Source organism: Cherax quadricarinatus, chromosome 42 (genome assembly GCF_038502225.1).
Source record: "Cherax quadricarinatus isolate ZL_2023a chromosome 42, ASM3850222v1, whole genome shotgun sequence".
Taxonomy (NCBI): Eukaryota; Metazoa; Arthropoda; class Malacostraca; order Decapoda; family Parastacidae; genus Cherax; species Cherax quadricarinatus.
In genome coordinates this window covers 25934340-25953794 of record NC_091333.1, presented here as the reverse complement: position 1 = coordinate 25953794, position 19455 = coordinate 25934340, and the positions used below count along the sequence as shown (strand labels likewise).

General features: G+C 40.0%; 1 protein-coding gene across 3 annotated transcripts in view; it reads right to left on the bottom strand.

Moving 5' to 3' along the window:
• Nucleotides 1-19455, bottom strand: part of Tbc1d15-17 (TBC1 domain family member 15/17) — a 408033-nt gene that overhangs the window by 71244 nt on the left and 317334 nt on the right. The window contains exon 14 of one of the 3 annotated variants that reach the window (XM_070093435.1): nucleotides 2298-2751. The exons of the other annotated variants lie outside the window; for them this stretch is intronic. Within the exon in view, the coding sequence (XP_069949536.1) occupies nucleotides 2701-2751 (51 nt within the window). The 3' untranslated portion in view covers nucleotides 2298-2700. Of the gene's footprint in view, nucleotides 1-2297; nucleotides 2752-19455 lie in introns of those variants that run through there. 3 annotated transcript variants of the gene reach the window in all.

The following is a 19455-nucleotide window of genomic DNA, read 5'->3' as shown; positions in this document are numbered from 1 at the left end:
TCTCGACAGTTTTACTAAAGGGTGTTCCTGTCTTACGAATTTACTAATTTTTTTTGCTAAGGTGTTTGAGGAAGTAGATCATGGTAATGAATATGATATTGTGTATATGGACTTCAATAAGGCTTTCGATAGAGTTGCACATCAGAGACTTTTAAGGAAACTTAAGGAACATGGAATAGGAGAAATTTTTTCCTGGGTAGAGGCATGGTTGGCAAATAGGCAGCAAAGAGTTTGCATAAATGAGGAGAAATCAGAATGGGGGCATGTCACAAGCTGTTTTTCACAAGGGTCAGTGTTGGGCTCCTTGTTGTTCACAATTTACATAAATGATATAGATAAGGGAATAAATAGCGACATAAGCAAATTTGCTGATGACACCAAAATAGGCCATTCAATTCATTCTATTGAGGACATTAGTGCACTCCAGGATGATTTGAATAGACTGATGCAGTGGTTGGAGAAGTGGCAGATGCAGTTTAATATAGACAAATGCAAAGTGCTAAATGTTGGACAGGACAATAACCATGCAACTTATAACTGAATAGTGTAGATCTTAATACTACTGATTGCAAAAAGGATTTAGGAGCTCTGCTTAGCAGTAATCTGAAACCAAGACAAGTGCATAAGTGTTTGCAATAAAGCTAACAGAATCCTTGGCTTCATATCAAGAAGTATAAATAATAGAAGTCCTCAGGTTATTCAACTCTATATATCCTTGGTTAGGCCTCATTTAGATTATGCTGCACAGTTTTGGTCACCATATTACAAAATGGATATAAATGCACTGGAAAAAGTATAGAGGAAGATTACAAAGTTGATCCCATGTATCAGAAATCTTCCCTAGTGGATAGACTGAGGGCCCTGAATCTGCACTCTCTAGAAAGGCGTAGAATTAGGGGGGATATGATTGAAGTGTATAAATGGAAAACAGGAATAAATAAAGGAGATGTAAATAGCGTGCTGAAAATATCCAGCCAAGACAGGACTTGCAGCAATGGCTTTAAGTTGAAAAAGTTCAGATTCAGGAAGGATATAGGAAAGCATTGGTTTGGTAATAGAGTTGTGGATGAGTGGAACAAACTCCTGAGTACCATCATAGATGCTAAGATGCTGTGCAGTTTTAAAAATAGGTTGGATAAATACATGAGTGGGTGTGGGTGGATGCAAGTTGGACCTGACTAGTTTGGGCTACCAGGTCTGGTGCTGTGCTCCTTCCTTAAGTGGAAGTGACCTGACTAGGTGGTCATTGTTCTAGGCTGGGGGGTGGCATGGACCTGCTTTGCATGGGTCAGTAGGCCTGTTGCAGTGTTCCTTCTTTCTTATGTTCTTATCTACTATCAAGACACCGATATCGGCCTCGTGTCGCACCAATGACACAGGACCCCAAGGCACTGCAGTGTTTAGGTTAATGTCAGAAGAATATTCTTCAAATGTAGAGAGGATGGAACGAAATAGAATGACTTCAAGAGTGTGTAAATCTGTAGTGGAGGGAAGGCGGGGTAGTGGTCGGCCTGGGAAAGGTTGGAGGGAGGGAGTAAAGGAGGTTTAGTGTGCGAGGGGCTTGGACTTCTAGCAAGAGTGTGTGAGCATGTTAGATAGGAGCAAATGGAGACAAATGGTTTTTAGGACCACATGCTGTTGGAGTCTAAGCAAGATAACATTTATGAAGGGATTCAGGGAAACTGGCAGGCCAGACTTGATTCCTGGAGATGGGAAGTACAGTGCCAGCACTCTGAAGGAGGGGTTTAATGTTGCAGTTTTATAACTGTAGTGTAAGCATGCCTCTAGCAAGATAGTGATGGGGGTGAATGATGAAGAAGGTTTTTCTTTTTCGGGCCACCCTGCCTTGGTGGGAAATGGCTGATGTGTTAAAAAAAAAAAAAATATTCCCCACCTTGGAGACCATCATTTGAGTGTCAACCCCAAAACACCAGTGAGTATGTGATGCTGAATTATATGCTCCTTCGAGGCAAAAATGTAATGGGCTTATCCACTAATCAAAAACCACTGTGAACACTGCTACAGCATCCATGAAGGCGATACCAGGAAGAGGCTGCTGGAAATCATGCTGTTAAAAGGTAAGTATGTACTGCTCTTTGTTATATGTGTTTATTATCATGCAGGAAAGTGTACTTTTCTAATCAGTGCCTCCACACCTTCACATATGTATATGAGTGTATATAAATATATGAATACTATATGTATACACATACAGAATAATTTTTAGTAGCAACTAATCAATGCATAATATAAAATATAATACAAACAAAGCATAGCATGGTAAAAGAAACAATCAGTATATGTTAGTGTTTTTAATATACAACTGAAATTACATGAAGTTTTGTTAAGGAATAACTTCTTCAAGCAGGACTTGGCATATGAAATCTAAAAGCTTATCGGAAGCATGACTACATGCTTCCTGCATTATAACATGCCTCCTGCATGATAACATGCTTCCTTAACATCAGCTACAGCCAACAGTAAATACTGTAATACTCTACATGCATATATTAACTTGAAGAACTTGTCCTACACACTTGTACTTGAATGTATACTAACTCAGTCTGGACTTGTCTGTGAACATGTCATATTCTTGGGGAATGAAGGTGTACCTTTGATGAGTTCCGAGTGTGTTTCTACTCCCAGAGCCCGGCCACGGGCTGGGTTCGTAATCAGGTTTGATCCAAGGGGAGAATAGCTCTAATTCCTTGGATCAACAGGCCCTTCACCAGCATCAAGGCCTTGAAATGCCTGTGAACATGTACACAAACTGGTAGAAAGTAATTAATGACTAGTGATACTTCACATGCAAAAAAACTAGCTCCACTATAATAGCATTTGACTAAAGCCAAAAAATACAACTTTACAAACTTGCCTTAATTATCATGCTTCAACAAACGTGTATGTTTATCTAGTGAGGCTAAGTTAGGTAAGGTTTGTCAGGAAACAGGACAAGTGCTTCCTGATGTGGGTCTTAGTCATATGATGACCCACAGCGGTAGCCTTAAGTTATTTGATCGAGGCCTTCTGCTGGCTTACCGGTCCACCCCTTTAAAAGTTCTGGTTATAATTATAACTATTAATAATGAGGTGTAGGCCTCACTATGTTGGTTTTGATGCACTAAAACATTGATGTAAATATTAAGTTAATATTATTTTGGTAAACAATGAACGCCATCTTCTCACCTATGTGAACCAGAAGACAGTTAAATGTTTTTGCACTATGCAATTATTTCTGTTTTTTCTGTTTGCCTCATGAATATGTAAGATGATATATATCATACAAACTTTAACTTATTTTCAGTATATACAGTGGTACCTAGACTTATGAGTTCCCTAACTTATGAGCTGTCGCTCAGTCGATTTTTTGCTTTGAGTTGCAAGCCAAAATCTGAGTTACGAGCGAGCTTCAGATATGCCACCACTAGTTGGCGGCGTATCTGAAGTCAAATCTAACTCTGTACCCAGAGGAATGTCAGGTACTTCGTCCCATCCCACATGCTCTTCCAAGACATAACTGGAAGGATAATACTCCCACACTAATCCCAGATTGCAGTGAGGCACCTCGTTCCTTGTTTGGTTCTTGTATAAATCTGGGGAAGAGGTAACCTCCATTTCAACACTCAGAGTTTTTCCAGAAACATTAAGGAAGGCCTCCATGACATTTACCTGCCTCACAGAGGTTCCTTCAGTGGGTGTAGTAGTGATAGTGGTGGGTAGTGAAGGTGGTGGGTGGAGTAGTGATAGTGCTGGGTAGAGAAGTGATGGTGGTGGGTGGAGTAGTGAGGAGTGTAGCAAGTAAGTTAAGCAATAGAGTTTATGATGAATGAAAGCGCCGAAAAAGCACAAAACGAAACGAACTCCTCCCATCTCCTCTGCCTATCTTTTCCACCCTCCAGCATCTTCCATTAGCATCTGATCTCCGAAGGTAAATACACTTTATAAAACCAGTTTATTTCTTTACATTCTCTTTTATTATCTTTTTATACAATATTTCTTATTTATAAATACATTTTTCTTATTTTAAAACCTGTAACAAAAATATTGGGGTGGTTTTTAGGGGGGGAGGGGAAACGGATTAATGGCATTTCAATTAATTTCAACGAGGAAAATTTATTTGATATACGAGCAAATTGAGCCACGAGCTCGGTCACGAAACAAATTCAACTCTTAAGTCAAGGTACCACTGTACGTACTTATTTTTAATCTCTACTGTTGGTTTTTGTTCCTGAATTAACTAATGACTGCTTATTCAGCATTTAACAATATCTGGCAGTTTTTTCTTAAAGACAGCCACAGCAGATAATGTGGAAAAGAAAGGTGCAAGCAGTAGGGACCACAGAAAAGTAAGCAATCATCTTAGGTTTTTGTAAATATAGCACAACCTTCCTACTTCAGTAGGCCTAGTGTGAGAGTAGGTCATGAAGGGTTGCCATCCTCATAGCCATTAAGAGGTAGATTATATAGTAAATAAAGTCCTATAAACTATACTGTAGTGTAGTGTAGGTGCACCTCTGGCAAGACAGTGATGGAGTGAATGATGATGAAAGTGTTTCTTCTTTTTCTGGTCACCCTGCCTTGGTGAGAAACAGCCTGTGTGTTAATTATAATTGTATTATATAATAAACCATACTCATCCATACTGCACCAAGAGATAAATGTTCAAACATCAGTGTTCCTTATTTTTCCTCAGCCACCTTATTGCCATGGTCTGCTTTTCTAATTTGCCTGTATGTGATTAAATACCTTTTTATAGGAATATGTAATCTAACCTAAGCAAACTTAACCCAAAATGAATGGTAACTTTTACATAACCCAACCTAGCCAACCCGGCTTACCAACACAATAGGGCCCCACTTATATGGCAGGTTAGGTTCCAGGCTACCGCCAGAAAGCAGACATTGCCAGAAAGTGGAATGCCATTATAAATGCATATAAATGCCAGATAACAAGTTTACACTAACATATATTAAGTTAGCAATAGAACTCAGCATTAAAAACAATAAAAAATAAAATACACACACAGTACACCCATTACTTACTTTAAAATATTTGGTCTTAACCCTTAAACGGTCCAAATGAATATATACGTTCTCTCGCGTAGCGCCCCCAAACGTATATATACATTTTATTTTTCATTCCTTCAAAATTGGTGCGATAGGCCTGAGTCGCCTAGACATGAGAGAATGGGTGTGTGCACTCAGTGTGCGCGGTATACAAAAAATCTGGGACACCTGGGTACCACATGGTAGGACCAGTTACATTCAGCTCCATCTTGGGTCAACATCATGGCACATCCTCGTGATTCACTCACGCCTCGTCGTATTAACACTACTATTCGAGGAAAGTGATACAGATCGAGAGTTTAGTGGATTTGACACCAATGGGGCTAGTAATATTCAAGGAATTAGTGAAAATGTCGACGATAACCCAGATGACCCTCAGCCCATCACCTCTGGGGTAGCCACACCTGACCCTGGGCCAATCACCTCTGGGGTAGCCAGTGTGGCCACAGCAGACCCTAGGCCAAGCACTTCTGGGGTGGCCAGTGTGGCCACACAAGACCCTGGGCCAAGCACCTCTGGAGTGGCGAGTGTTACCCATAGGCAACTTTGCAAGAGGAAACTATCATTTTCCCAGTGTTTTAGTGATAGTGAAAGTGATGTAAGTGATGATGAGATTGATTTTATGTCAAACGAGGATTCGTCTAGCAATAGTGAAACTCATTATTCACCAGTGAAGCGTACTTTTAGGCATCGTTATCTACGTTCAGGCAGTGTGCCATATGCAATCCCCAAGGGTCGTGGCAGGCCACGATCCAAAACCTCGGCCACTGATAGTGAAAGTGATCATGAAGGCGAGTATGCGGGGATGGAGGAAGTAGTGGTAGGCGGGATGGTGCCTGGACCACATGGCGCGGTGGGTGGACAGACAAAGGACCGCCCGGCATCCCCTCAACCATGTGCTGCCTCCACTCGTCCCTCCTCCTGCTCCTCCTTGCCCCATGCCACAGGTCCACCCTGCACCATGTGATCATGAGTGGAACTGGGCACAAAGTATATTTGTGCCACAGCCTTGTGATTTTGATGCGAGTGGAAGTGGTATCCAGCCAGAATGTCCCATGACGAATGAGTCTACAGAGTTAGACTATTTCCAGCTGTACTTTGACGAGCCTGTAATGAACTTGACAGTGACCCAGACAAACAATTATTACCGATATGTCATTGACAACATAACAGAGGATGGGGAATCGTCACAGCTGCACAGGTGGAAGGACACAACAGTGGCTGAAATGTATTTATTTTTTGCCACTGTCATGTTTATGCCACATATATATAAGAACAATATATGTAATTACTGGTCCACAGACCACTTCATCAGTACTCCAGTTTTCCGTGACCTCCTTCCCTGCAACAGATTCACTCTGTTGCTACGAATGTTGCACTTCTCAGACAGAAATACGCCAAACAGAAATGACCTTCTATACAAAATCCAGGAAGTGTTTATGTATTTGAAGCAGAAATTCAGTGCATACTTTTATCCCTTCAAAAACATTGTTGTTGACGAGCCCTTGATTCTGTTCAAGGGACGCTTATCATTCAAGCAATATTTACTGAGCAAACGTAATTGCTTTGGTATAAAACTTTTTGTTATGTGTGACTGTGAGAGTGGTCTTGTGTTGGATGTTATTGTATACACCGGGAGAAACACACTCGATGATGACAGACGGATGTTGGGCATTTCTGGTGATGTTCACAGGATGATGGAACCATACCTTGGCAAAGGCCATACATGGTACACAGACAACTGGTATACAAGCCCTATACTCGCTGATTTTCTACATGTGAACAATACTGATATATGTGGAACAGTGAGAAGAAAGAGAAAACACATGCCAAGGTTCAGTGGAGGCAGTGTTGAAGGTGCAGTGCAAGTGTTTCATGCTAATGACATCATGGCACTGGCGTGGCATGACAAATGGGATGTGGCATTCCTGTCACCCATCCACAGAAATGAGATGGTACAGACAGACAGACTGAGCAAGTTCAACAAAGAACCTATTGTAAAGCCAGTTGCTGTCGTGGACTATACGAACAATATGTGACTAGTTGACAAGTGTGACATGATGATAGGATTTGTTGACTGTGTGCGTAGGAGTCGCAAGTGGTATATAAAACTGTTTTTTCACCTTGTAGACATTGCAGTGCTCAATGCGTTCAATACATACGAAATAAAGACTGCAAAACGACAACATTTTGCAGAATTCTGAATGTTGTCAAACAGATAACAAGAAAGTATGGTACCACACCTGTATCTGCCCCTCAACAGCGACCTGTCACACCACAACCTGTCCCCCAACCACAGCCAGAGGGGTAAGTGCCAGACCGAATCACTCCTAACTGTCACTATCTGGTACCAATACCACCTACCCAAAAGAAGAAGAATGCCCAGAAAAAGTGTGTTGTGTGTGCTACCACCAAAAAATGACCCCAGCAGCTGAAGGACACATGATTCATTTGTCACCAGTGTGAGGTGGCACTCTGTATGAATCCATGCTTCAAGGAGTATCATACAGTCGTGGAGTTCTAGAAACGTAAGTAGGACATGTAAATACTTGTATATAGTTGTAGATAATAGAATGTGATTCAGCCAGGTGTGCAAAATCACCTGTCAGTGTGTTTATGACAATATGATAATAATTTCATATACTATAATATTGGTGTATAAACAACAACTGGCACTGAAATCAAAAGGTTTGCCATAAAACATAATTATCATATCATGAAAACCAAGAAAATAAAAAAAAAAATGGAAGAAAACAGCGAATATGTAGAATTTCTGCAAGCGGCAGTGCTCCATGTTGCCGTCAGGTGATCACCAAGTGCCAACTTCACAGCCTCATATCTCGGTAAGTACTGACCCTAATTTTTTTTTATTCTAAAATACTTAAAAAATGTGCTCTTTTTTCTATAATTTTTTTTTTTTTCAAAATATTCGGGGCGCTGCGCGAGTGAACGTATATATACGTTTGGACCGTTTAAGGGTTAAGGGTTAATGTAGGGTGAGACTTGAGTCATATTTGTAGAAAGTCAGATGTGGGAGGTATGGTAGCCAGCTAGGTCAGCCCAGCTCACCCCACACACACATAATATACTGTGACATTTAAAGAGCCCCAAACGACATTTAAAGAGCCCCAGAATGATAAAAATGCATATATACAGTACATTCAATAATTACCTTAACACTTAAAATGTAGATCTACGTTCACTCACGTAGCGCTCCAAATACAGTGGACCCCCGGTTTACAATATTATTTCATTCCAGAAGTATGTTCAGGTGCCAGTACTGAACGAATTTGTTCCCATAAGGAATATTGTGAATTAGATTAGTCCATTTCAGACTCCCCAAACATACACGTACAAACGCACTTACATAATTGGGAGCTGATCGTAAAGCGGGGGTCCACTGTATTTTGATTTTTTTTTTTTTTTTAATGAAGAGTGCATTTTTCTACATGTTATATATAGGATAAACAGTTTTTTTTAGGATCAGTACTTACTGAGACATAAGCCCGTGAAGTTGGCACTGGATACTTGCCTCACGGCAACATGAGTCCTTGAAGAGTCCTTGAAGAAGCGTTGCCGATATACCTTTTTTTTCTCGTTTTTATTCTAATTTATGTAATTTTTATGTTCTGATAATTACAATTTATAATAGTCCTTGTGATTTCATAGCCAATCTTTGTTCTGACACTAATATTAGTTACTGAAATAGTACTCGTATAGTCACAATCACACCAACAAGTGAACATTTTTACCTGCCTTGGTCATTTACTATTGTCTAGAAATATATACAAAGTATTTAAAGGTCTCAGCAATGTTTTAGACATGCTGGAGTATATATGAAACTCAATCAATCACATTTTATTCCTTGCAAGATTACATTGAGATTATGAAATTACAATAATGAGTTGCAGTGCAGAGAGAGCCACTATCATGCCTAGGCATTATGGGCAGACTTAATTTAATGGCTTACAGACTACTTAATACTAAAGAAATTGATCATAGTTTATTTAAATTGTACATCTGTTTTTATTTATAGTACACAGTAATTTTACTCAAATTACAATAGTTTTAACAGTAAATATCGAAATTATATTATGGGAATATAACATTGTGAGTTATTGAAAGTAGTTTATAATATGAAAATGCTACAATTGGGTGTAAGGCAGTATTGTTTTGGGTAGGTTGGTAGACAGCAACCACCCAGGGAAGTACTACCGTCCTGCCAGATGACTGTGAAACAAAAACCTGTAACTGTTTTGCATGATGGTAGGATTGCTGGTTTCTTTTTCTGTCTCATAAACACGCTAAGATAACAGGGATATCTTGCTACTCCTACTTACACTTTGGTCACACTTCACAGACACGCACATGCATATATATATATACATACATCTAGGTTTTTCTCCTTTTTCTAAATAGCTCTTGTTCTTTTTTATTTCTTCTATTGTCCATGGGGAAGTGGAAAAGAATCTTTCCTCCGTAAGCCATGCGTGTCGTATGAGGCGACTAAAATGCCGGGAGCAATGGGCTAGTAACCCCTTCTCCTGTATACAATTACTAAAAAAGAGAAGAAGAAAAACTTTATAAAACTGGGTTGCTTAAATGTGCGTGGATGTAGTGCGGATGACAAGAAACAGATGATTGCTGATGTTATGAATGAAAAGAAGTTGGATGTCCTGGCCCTAAGCGAAACAAAGCTGAAGGGGGTAGGAGAGTTTCAGTGGGGGGAAATAAATGGGATTAAATCTGGAGTATCTGAGAGAGTTAGAGCAAAGGAAGGGGTAGCAGTAATGTTAAATGATCAGTTATGGAAGGAGAAAAGAGAATATGAATGTGTAAATTCAAGAATTATGTGGATTAAAGTAAAGGTTGGATGCGAGAAGTGGGTCATAATAAGCGTGTATGCACCTGGAGAAGAGAGGAATGCAGAGGAGAGAGAGAGATTTTGGGAGATGTTAAGTGAATGTATAGGAGCCTTTGAACCAAGTGAGAGAGTAATTGTGGTAGGGGACTTGAATGCTAAAGTAGGAGAAACTTTTAGAGAGGGTGTGGTAGGTAAGTTTGGGGTGCCAGGTGTAAATGATAATGGGAGCCCTTTGATTGAACTTTGTATAGAAAGGGGTTTAGTTATAGGTAATACATATTTTAAGAAAAAGAGGATAAATAAGTATACACGATATGATGTAGGGCGAAATGACAGTAGTTTGTTGGATTATGTATTGGTAGATAAAAGACTGTTGAGTAGACTTCAGGATGTACATGTTTATAGAGGGGCCACAGATATATCAGATCACTTTCTAGTTGTAGCTACACTGAGAGTAAAAGGTAGATGGGATACAAGGAGAATAGAAGCATCAGGGAAGAGAGAGGTGAAGGTTTATAAACTAAAAGAGGAGGCAGTTAGGGTAAGATATAAACAGCTATTGGAGGATAGATGGGCTAATGAGAGCATAGGCAATGGGGTCGAAGAGGTATGGGGTAGGTTTAAAAATGTAGTGTTAGAGTGTTCAGCAGAAGTTTGTGGTTACAGGAAAGTGGGTGCAGGAGGGAAGAGGAGCGATTGGTGGAATGATGATGTAAAGAGAGTAGTAAGGGAGAAAAAGTTAGCATATGAGAAGTTTTTACAAAGTAGAAGTGATGCAAGGAGGGAAGAGTATATGGAGAAAAAGAGAGAAGTTAAGAGAGTGGTGAAGCAATGTAAAAAGAGAGCAAATGAGAGAGTGGGTGAGATGTTATCAACAAATTTTGTTGAAAATAAGAAAAAGTTTTGGAGTGAGATTAACAAGTTAAGAAAGCCTAGAGAACAAATGGATTTGTCAGTTAAAAATAGGAGAGGAGAGTTATTAAATGGAGAGGTAGAGGTATTGGGAAGATGGAAGGAATATTTTGAGGAATTGTTAAATGTTGATGAAGATAGGGAAGCTGTGATTTCGTGTATAGGGCAAGGAGGAATAACATCTTGTAGGAGTGAGGAAGAGCCAGTTGTGAGTGTGGGGGAAGTTCGTGAGGCAGTAGGTAAAATGAAAGGGGGTAAGGCAGCCGGGATTGATGGGATAAAGATAGAAATGTTAAAAGCAGGTGGGGATATAGTTTTGGAGTGGTTGGTGCAATTATTTAATAAATGTATGGAAGAGGGTAAGGTACCTAGGGATTGGCAGAGAGCATGCATAGTTCCTTTGTATAAAGGCAAAGGGGATAAAAGAGAGTGCAAAAATTATAGGGGGATAAGTCTGTTGAGTGTACCTGGTAAAGTGTATGGTAGAGTTATAATTGAAAGAATTAAGAGTAAGACGGAGAATAGGATAGCAGATGAACAAGGAGGCTTTAGGAAAGGTAGGGGGTGTGTGGACCAGGTGTTTACAGTGAAACATATAAGTGAACAGTATTTAGATAAGGCTAAAGAGGTCTTTGTGGCATTTATGGATTTGGAAAAGGCGTATGACAGGGTGGATAGGGGGGCAATGTGGCAGATGTTGCAAGTGTATGGTGTAGGAGGTAGGTTACTGAAAGCAGTGAAGAGTTTTTACGAGGATAGTGAGGCTCAAGTTAGAGTATGTAGGAAAGAGGGAAATTTTTTCCCAGTAAAAGTAGGCCTTAGACAAGGATGTGTGATGTCACCGTGGTTGTTTAATATATTTATAGATGGGGTTGTAAGAGAAGTAAATGCGAGGGTCTTGGCAAGAGGCGTGGAGTTAAAAGATAAAGAATCACACACAAAGTGGGAGTTGTCACAGCTGCTCTTTGCCGATGACACTGTGCTCTTGGGAGATTCTGAAGAGAAGTTGCAGAGATTGGTGGATGAATTTGGTAGGGTGTGCAAAAGAAGAAAATTAAAGGTGAATACAGGAAAGAGTAAGGTTATGAGGATAACAAAAAGATTAGGTGATGAAAGATTGAATATCAGATTGGAGGGAGAGAGTATGGAGGAGGTGAACGTATTCAGATATTTGGGAGTGGACGTGTCAGCGGATGGGTCTATGAAAGATGAGGTGAATCATAGAATTGATGAGGGAAAAAGAGTGAGTGGTGCACTTAGGAGTCTGTGGAGACAAAGAACTTTGTCCTTGGAGGCAAAGAGGGGAATGTATGAGAGTATAGTTTTACCAACGCTCTTATATGGGTGTGAAGCGTGGGTGATGAATGTTGCAGCGAGGAGAAGGCTGGAGGCAGTGGAGATGTCATGTCTGAGGGCAATGTGTGGTGTGAATATAATGCAGAGAATTCGTAGTTTGGAAGTTAGGAGGAGGTGCGGGATTACCAAAACTGTTGTCCAGAGGGCTGAGGAAGGGTTGTTGAGGTGGTTCGGACATGTAGAGAGAATGGAGCGAAACAGAATGACTTCAAGAGTGTATCAGTCTGTAGTGGAAGGAAGGCGGGGTAGGGGTCGGCCTAGGAAGGGTTGGAGGGAGGGGGTAAAGGAGGTTTTGTGTGCGAGGGGCTTGGACTTCCAGCAGGCATGCGTGAGCGTGTTTGATAGGAGTGAATGGAGACAAATGGTTTTTAATACTTGACGTGCTGTTGGAGTGTGAGCAAAGTAACATTTATGAAGGGATTCAGGGAAACCGGCAGGCCGGACTTGAGTCCTGGAGATGGGAAGTACAGTGCCTGCACTCTGAAGGAGGGGTGTTAATGTTGCAGTTTAAAAACTGTAGTGTAAAGCACCCTTCTGGCAAGACAGTGATGGAGTGAATGATGGTGAAAGTTTTTCTTTTTCGGGCCACCCTGCCTTGGTGGGAATCGGCCGGTGTGATAATAAAAAAAAAAAAAAAAAATAACTTATAATACAATGTAGTTTTAATCAATGTGTGAACTTTGGGTGTCTAGTTTTGAAGTTTTGAAATTTAGGTGATTGGGAAATTTCTGGGGAAAGTTAAATATTGAGTATTGAGTATTTAGTTTAGGGTGAGTAAGTGGTTTTTAAGTAGAGTCTTAAATTGAAGCATGGTGTTTATGATGAGTGTCAGTAAACTGCTGACAGTGCAGTGACACTTGATGAACGTGCACTGCTCCAGGGAACCCTGGCTTTATTTGTTTTCACTGTAACACACAAACATGTCTGTGTCTGACTAGCTCTGTGCTTATCTGTCTTTCTGTCTGCCTGTGTGTATCTGTCTTTCCATCTGCTGGTCTCTCTGTCTCAGGGAGCAGCTCATAAACCTGTTGGTTTACTAGCCACTCCCTGATTCCTGAGCAAGTGAAAAAGTGTATTACTTGTGTCATGCTTATTATGCCTTATATCTACATTTTGCCTTATATATAGCACTTTGCCTGGAATTTTTGGGCTATCCTAGGTAATTTACACTATGTATAATAACTGTACTTATGTGTACCTGTGAAAGACAGAGATATAGACAGAGACAGATACAGAGAGACAGCCAAAGTCAGTCAGCCAGCTAGCGAGCCACCCAGTCAGCCGGCCACCCAGCTGTCCAGCCTGCTAAATACGTACGTATTACACATTCCAGAATCGTTTCTCTTTACTTAGGGCATAGGTTATTGGACATTCTGGCAGGATGACACTACAAGTGGTATCAAAAATGAAAGGATGTTGCACAAATGTTGCATATGGGTTATTATCGAGGTTTTTGATATTTCCTCGACTACTTCTGGCCACATCCATCTCAAAGCCACTAAATTCTGGGTCAACAACACTTTCCTCTTAAAAGGAAGGGGTGTTAATATGACATGACATCAATGAATCCCAGGTGTTTGCCACGGTTTGCTCTAGCTGGCGTGCAATTGAACCGGTGCTCCCACAAGGTACTAAATGGTCCCAGATATTTTTAATACTGTGCACATTGAGTGTTAAGACCCATTCTATACTGACCAGTCATCTCAGGCCAATCATGCCAAATTTGGAGGCAGGAAAAATAAAACGTAGATCTACGTTTGGAGAGCTAGCAGTACAAACGTAGATCTATGTTTGGACAGTTTAAGGGTTAAAATATTTGTAGTCTTAATGTAGGGTGAGAGGTGAGTAATCGAAGTAAAACAAGAGAGAGAACAAGTAAATGAGAGAGAGAGACGTGGAGGATGTAAACAAACAGACAAACGTGTCTGGTTATGGTTGACACATGTTCATTTACACCTAACATCTCATATTTATGTGTTACATATCATGTTATTATATAGTTTTGAAAAAAAATCATAGATTAATGAAAATGTTTATATTAACGTAACATGTGACATTTAATGCACCTCAGAGTGATTATTGCATAGTATTATTATTATTATTATTATTATCATTATTATTATCATTATTAATATGGTGTCCTCAAGACTAATAAGACACACTTAGTGATTTTAATGTGTACCTGCACGCCAGCACAGTGTGTAAGTTTATTTAGGAACAGGTACACATAAGTATAATTATCAGAGTACAGTGGACCCCTGCCTTACGATCAGCTCCCAACTCGACCAATTATGTAAGTGTATTTTTGTAAGTGCTTTTGTACGTGTATTTTTGGGGGTCTGAAACAAACTAATCTAATTCACAACATTCCTTATGGGAACAAATTTGGTCTATAACGGCACCCGAACAGACCTCTGGAATGAAATAATATCGTAAGGCGGGGATCCACTGTATATATAAAACATGAAATAGCTTTAAAATACAGTACTTGAAATTTTGGAAAGCTTCCAGACATAATGGAGAGACGCGGTGCTCACGAAGCTCACAGAGAATGTAAACAAACCGGGTGGGGTGCGGTGACTGTATTAGAAAGTCAGGTGGAGGGAGCCGTATAGAGAATTTTGGTCATAATTTGAAATGTCCGTATTAGCGGAATGCCGTAAGGCAAAACGCTGTAAAGCGGGGCCCTACTGAACATCAGTGGGATACAATATCAATGCTTTAATAAAGTAGGTATATATTTCCAACACCTGGGCATCTTCATTTTGAAAAAAAATTCACTGCCCAGCAGCTATTAATTTACCATAGTGATTATATAAAGAAGACAGTGGAAGTTGAGGTAATCAGCCCATTACCTATGAAGGTGTTCAGTACCTTACCCATGAAGGTGTTTGGTACCTTACCCATGAAGGTGTTCATTACTTTATCCATGAAGGTGTTCATTACTTTATCCATGAAGGTGTTCATTACTTTATCCATGAAGGTGTTCATTACTTTACCCATGAAGGTGTTTCAGTACCTTACCCATGAAGGTGTTCAGTACCTTAGTACTGATGAATCTGAAGAACAGGTAGGAAGACTGATGCTTATGTACTGCAGTTGGGTGAGGCATAGTCACAAGGTGGATGGGACCCACTAGTGGGAGTAGGTCATGCCCAAAAATTAGGCCCAAGGTTAGCAAACAACTTGCAGAATATATCCTCTGTACCAAGATTCCTGGTGTTGCTGTATCAGACAAGTGCCATTATATCAATAGTAAACAATACTGACTCACTGGTGGGTTCTGCCTATCTGTAATGATGCCTGCAACTGCTGCACCTCATCTAACCCCATTACAGGTTGGCCATCACTAATCCGGCAATCAGTTATCTGGTTCCATAAAAAATCCGGCACTAATTTCAGCTAGCACAATTTCAAATTTCATCATTATATTGATTCAAATCACTGTACTGACTCAAATTTCATCATTATACTGACTCAAGTTGTGCAGATGGTTATAAATCCACAGCAGCAAGCCAGTGGAGGAGAAAGCAGTGATGAAAATAAGGATGATGTAGCAGAAAGAGTCTCTATTGATAGGCTAAGTGTATTCTAACTTAACAACTCTGTAATCCAGCAAACTCACTAATCCGGCACACTACAGGTCCCAATGGTGCCGGATTAGTGATGGCCAACCTGTATATAAGAATTAGTCTTCTTGCTTGTGCTTCAGATTAACACTAAGGTACTGAGCACATTCTTCAAAGCTGAGGGACTGATTACCTGATCTACTACTGTCTTTCATATACAGTGGTACCCCGAGTTTCGAACTGCTCCCAACTCGACCAATTATGTAAGTACAGTGGAGCCCTGGTATACGATATTAATCCGTTCCTGAGAGCTCATCGTATGCCAACATTATCGGAAGGCGAATTAATTTTCCCCATAAGAAATAATGGAAATCAAATTAATCAGTGCAAGACACCCAAAAGTACTATGAAAAAAAAAGTTTTACCACATGAAATATTAAGTTTAATGCACACAAACTGAAGAAGACATGCACAGTTAGTAGTACTCTACTAACAATAGAATACATGACACTTACCTTTAATACATGCTGCTCAAAGAATGTTTATCCCATATAAGGAAATTAGATCCAATAGAAATGACCCAAAATGGATGAATAATAGGCTGAAATATCTACTAGGGCATAAGAAAGGAATTTACAGGCGAATCAAAAGAGGTGAGGGTCATCTTATGAATCAGTATATTGATGTAAAGAGGGACATTAAAAAGGGGATAAGAAAAGCTAAAAGGGACTATGAAATTAAAGTTGCTAGGGATTCTAAAACTAACCCAAAAAGTTTTTTCCAGGTCTATAGAACAAAAGTTAGAGATAAGATAGGTCCCCTTAAAAATAACTATGGGCATCTTACTGACAAAGAGAATGAAATGTGCTCGATTTTAAATAATTATTTTCTCTCAGTTTTTACACAGGAAGACACTAACAATATTCCAGTAATTAATTTTCATAGTGGGCTAGAAGAAGATAAATTATGTAACATCACAGTCACTAGTGAAATGGTTGTGAAGCAGATAGACCGACTGAAGCAAAATAAGTCGCCAGGTCCTGATGAGGTTTTTTCAAGGGTTCTTAAGGAATGCAAAATGGAACTCTGTGAACCATCAACTAATATATTTAATTTATCTCTTCAAACAGGTGTAGTGTCTGATATGTGGAAGATGGCTAATGTAATTCCTATTTTTAAACCAGGGGACAAGTCGTTACCGTCAAATTACTGCCCAATAAGCCTGACCTCAATTGTAGGCAAATTACTAGAGTCAATTACGTATAGCTGAGATTATAAGAAGCCATCTCGATAAGCATAGCTTGATTAATGATACTCAGCATGGATTCACAAGAGGCTGGTCTTGTCTAACTAATTTATTAACTTTCTTCAGTAAAGCTTTTGAGGCTGTTGACCACGATAAAGAATTTGATATTATTTACTTAGATTTTAGTAAGGTTTTTGATAGAGTTCCGCACCAAAGACTGTTAAAGAAATTGGCAGCTAATGGCATTGGGGGAAAAGTGCTCTCGTGGATCGAGTCATGGCTCACAGACAGGAAGCAGAGTGTGTCCATAAATGGGGTTAAATCTGAGTGGGGATCTGTAACAAGTGGCGTTCCACAGGGATCAGTCTTGGGCCCGTTGTTCTTTATAATATACATCAATGATCTTGATGAGGGAATTACTAGTGATATGAGCAAATTCGCCAATGACACAAAGATAGGTAAGATAATTGATTCAAACATAGATGTTAGGGAGCTTCAGGAGGATTTAAACAAACTATTCTTGGTCAGAAAAGTGGCAGATGCAGTTCAATGTAGCTAAATGCAAGGTTCTGAAGCTCGGGAGTGTCCATAACCCTAGCACTTATAAGTTAAATGATGTAGAATTAGCCACACAGATTGCAAAAAGGACTTGGGAGTTATGGTGAGCAGCAACCTTAAACCAAGACAGCAATGCCTAAGCGTGTGTAATAAGGCAAACAGATTACTGGAATTTATATCAAGAAGTGTAAGCAACAGAAATCCAGAGGTCATACTGCAGCTTTATACATCATTAGTAAGGCCTCACCTAGATTATGCAGCTCAATTCTGGTCTCCGTATTACAGAATGGATATAAATTCATTAGAAAACATTCAGCGTAGGATGGCTAAATTAATACATAGCATTAGAAATCTTCCTTATGAAGAAAGATTGAAGACTCTTAAGTTACATTCACTTGTTAGACGAAGAATGAGGGGAGACCTGATCGAAGTGTATAAGTGGAAGATAGGTATTAATAAAGGGGATATTAATAAGGTCTTGAGGATATCTCTCCAAGAGAGAACCTGCAGTAATGGATTTAAATTAGGTAAGTTTAGATTTAGAAAGGACATAGGAAAGTATTGGTTTGGAAATAGGGTAGTTGATGAGTGGAACAGTCTACCTAGTTGGGTTATTGAGGCTAGGACTTTGGGTAGTTTCAAATTTAGGTTGGATAAGTACATGAGTGGGAGGGGTTGGAGTTGAGTGGGACTTGCGCATCAGAGCTTATTTCTTGGGTAGCATTGAAAATTGGGTTGGATAAATGTTTTGTTAGTGGGATGGATTGTAAAGGACCTGCCAAGTATGGGCCAACTGGCCTGCTGCAGTGTTCCTCCTTTCTTATGTTCTTATGAAGATCTGGTGATGATTGGTGGAATGGGAGGAGGGGAGAGTGTTGAACTTATTGTTTAGAAGGGGAATCCCCTTCCATTAGGACTTGAGGTAGCAAGTCCTTTCCCGGGGTTACTTCCCTTCTTCTTTTAATGCCACTAGGACCAGCTTGAGAGTCACTGGACCTCTGTCACACAACAAATCTGTCCATAGAGCTCTGTACCTCCCGTTCCTTTACGATTTGTCTAAAATGGGCCACAACGTTGTCATTGTAAGTCACCAACACGGCTTGCAATAGCTGTGTTAGGGTGATTTTCATCCATAAAGGTTTGCAGTTCAACCCACTTTGCACACATTTCCTTAATTTTTGAAGTAGGCACAATGGATTCCACAACTGGCATAGGCTTCTTAGGGTTAGCCCCAAACCCTTCAAAATCTTTCTTAATTTCCATACTATTTCTCACCCTTTTTACCACAGGGTTGGCACTAGAAGCTTTCTTGGGGCCCATGGTGACTTATTTTGCAGAAACAAGCACCAAAAACACTGTGATAATATGGAATGTACCGAATGTATGCTTAGATGCGAGCACACTGGCTGGGTTGTAAGCACTGGCACTCACGTGGACGCGTCCCGGACGAATCGCGTGTTGCGGGTTTTTTAACGAGCGGCGAGGCAAAATTTTGGCGTTAAAATGTATCGAATACCGAATTTAACGTATACCAATGCCATCGAATACTGGGGGTCCACTGCACATTATTGCAAGTGCTTTTGTAAGTGTATTTTTGGGGGTCTGAAACGGACTAATCAAATTTACATTGTTCCTTATGGGAACAAATTCGTTTGGTAATGGCACTCGAACAGCCTTCTGGAACAAAGAAAGTTCGAAACTTGGGGTACCATTGTATATCCCTGTAGTGAACTGAAGAAGGAACTGTTTGTTAAACTTCTTCAAAATAAAGATACCCAGGTGTTTTGTGTGTCAAAGTCATTAATCCAACTTAACATAACCTAACCTAACCGAATCCAACCCAAACAAATCTAATCTAACCAAATAACTATCCCAGAAGTTGCT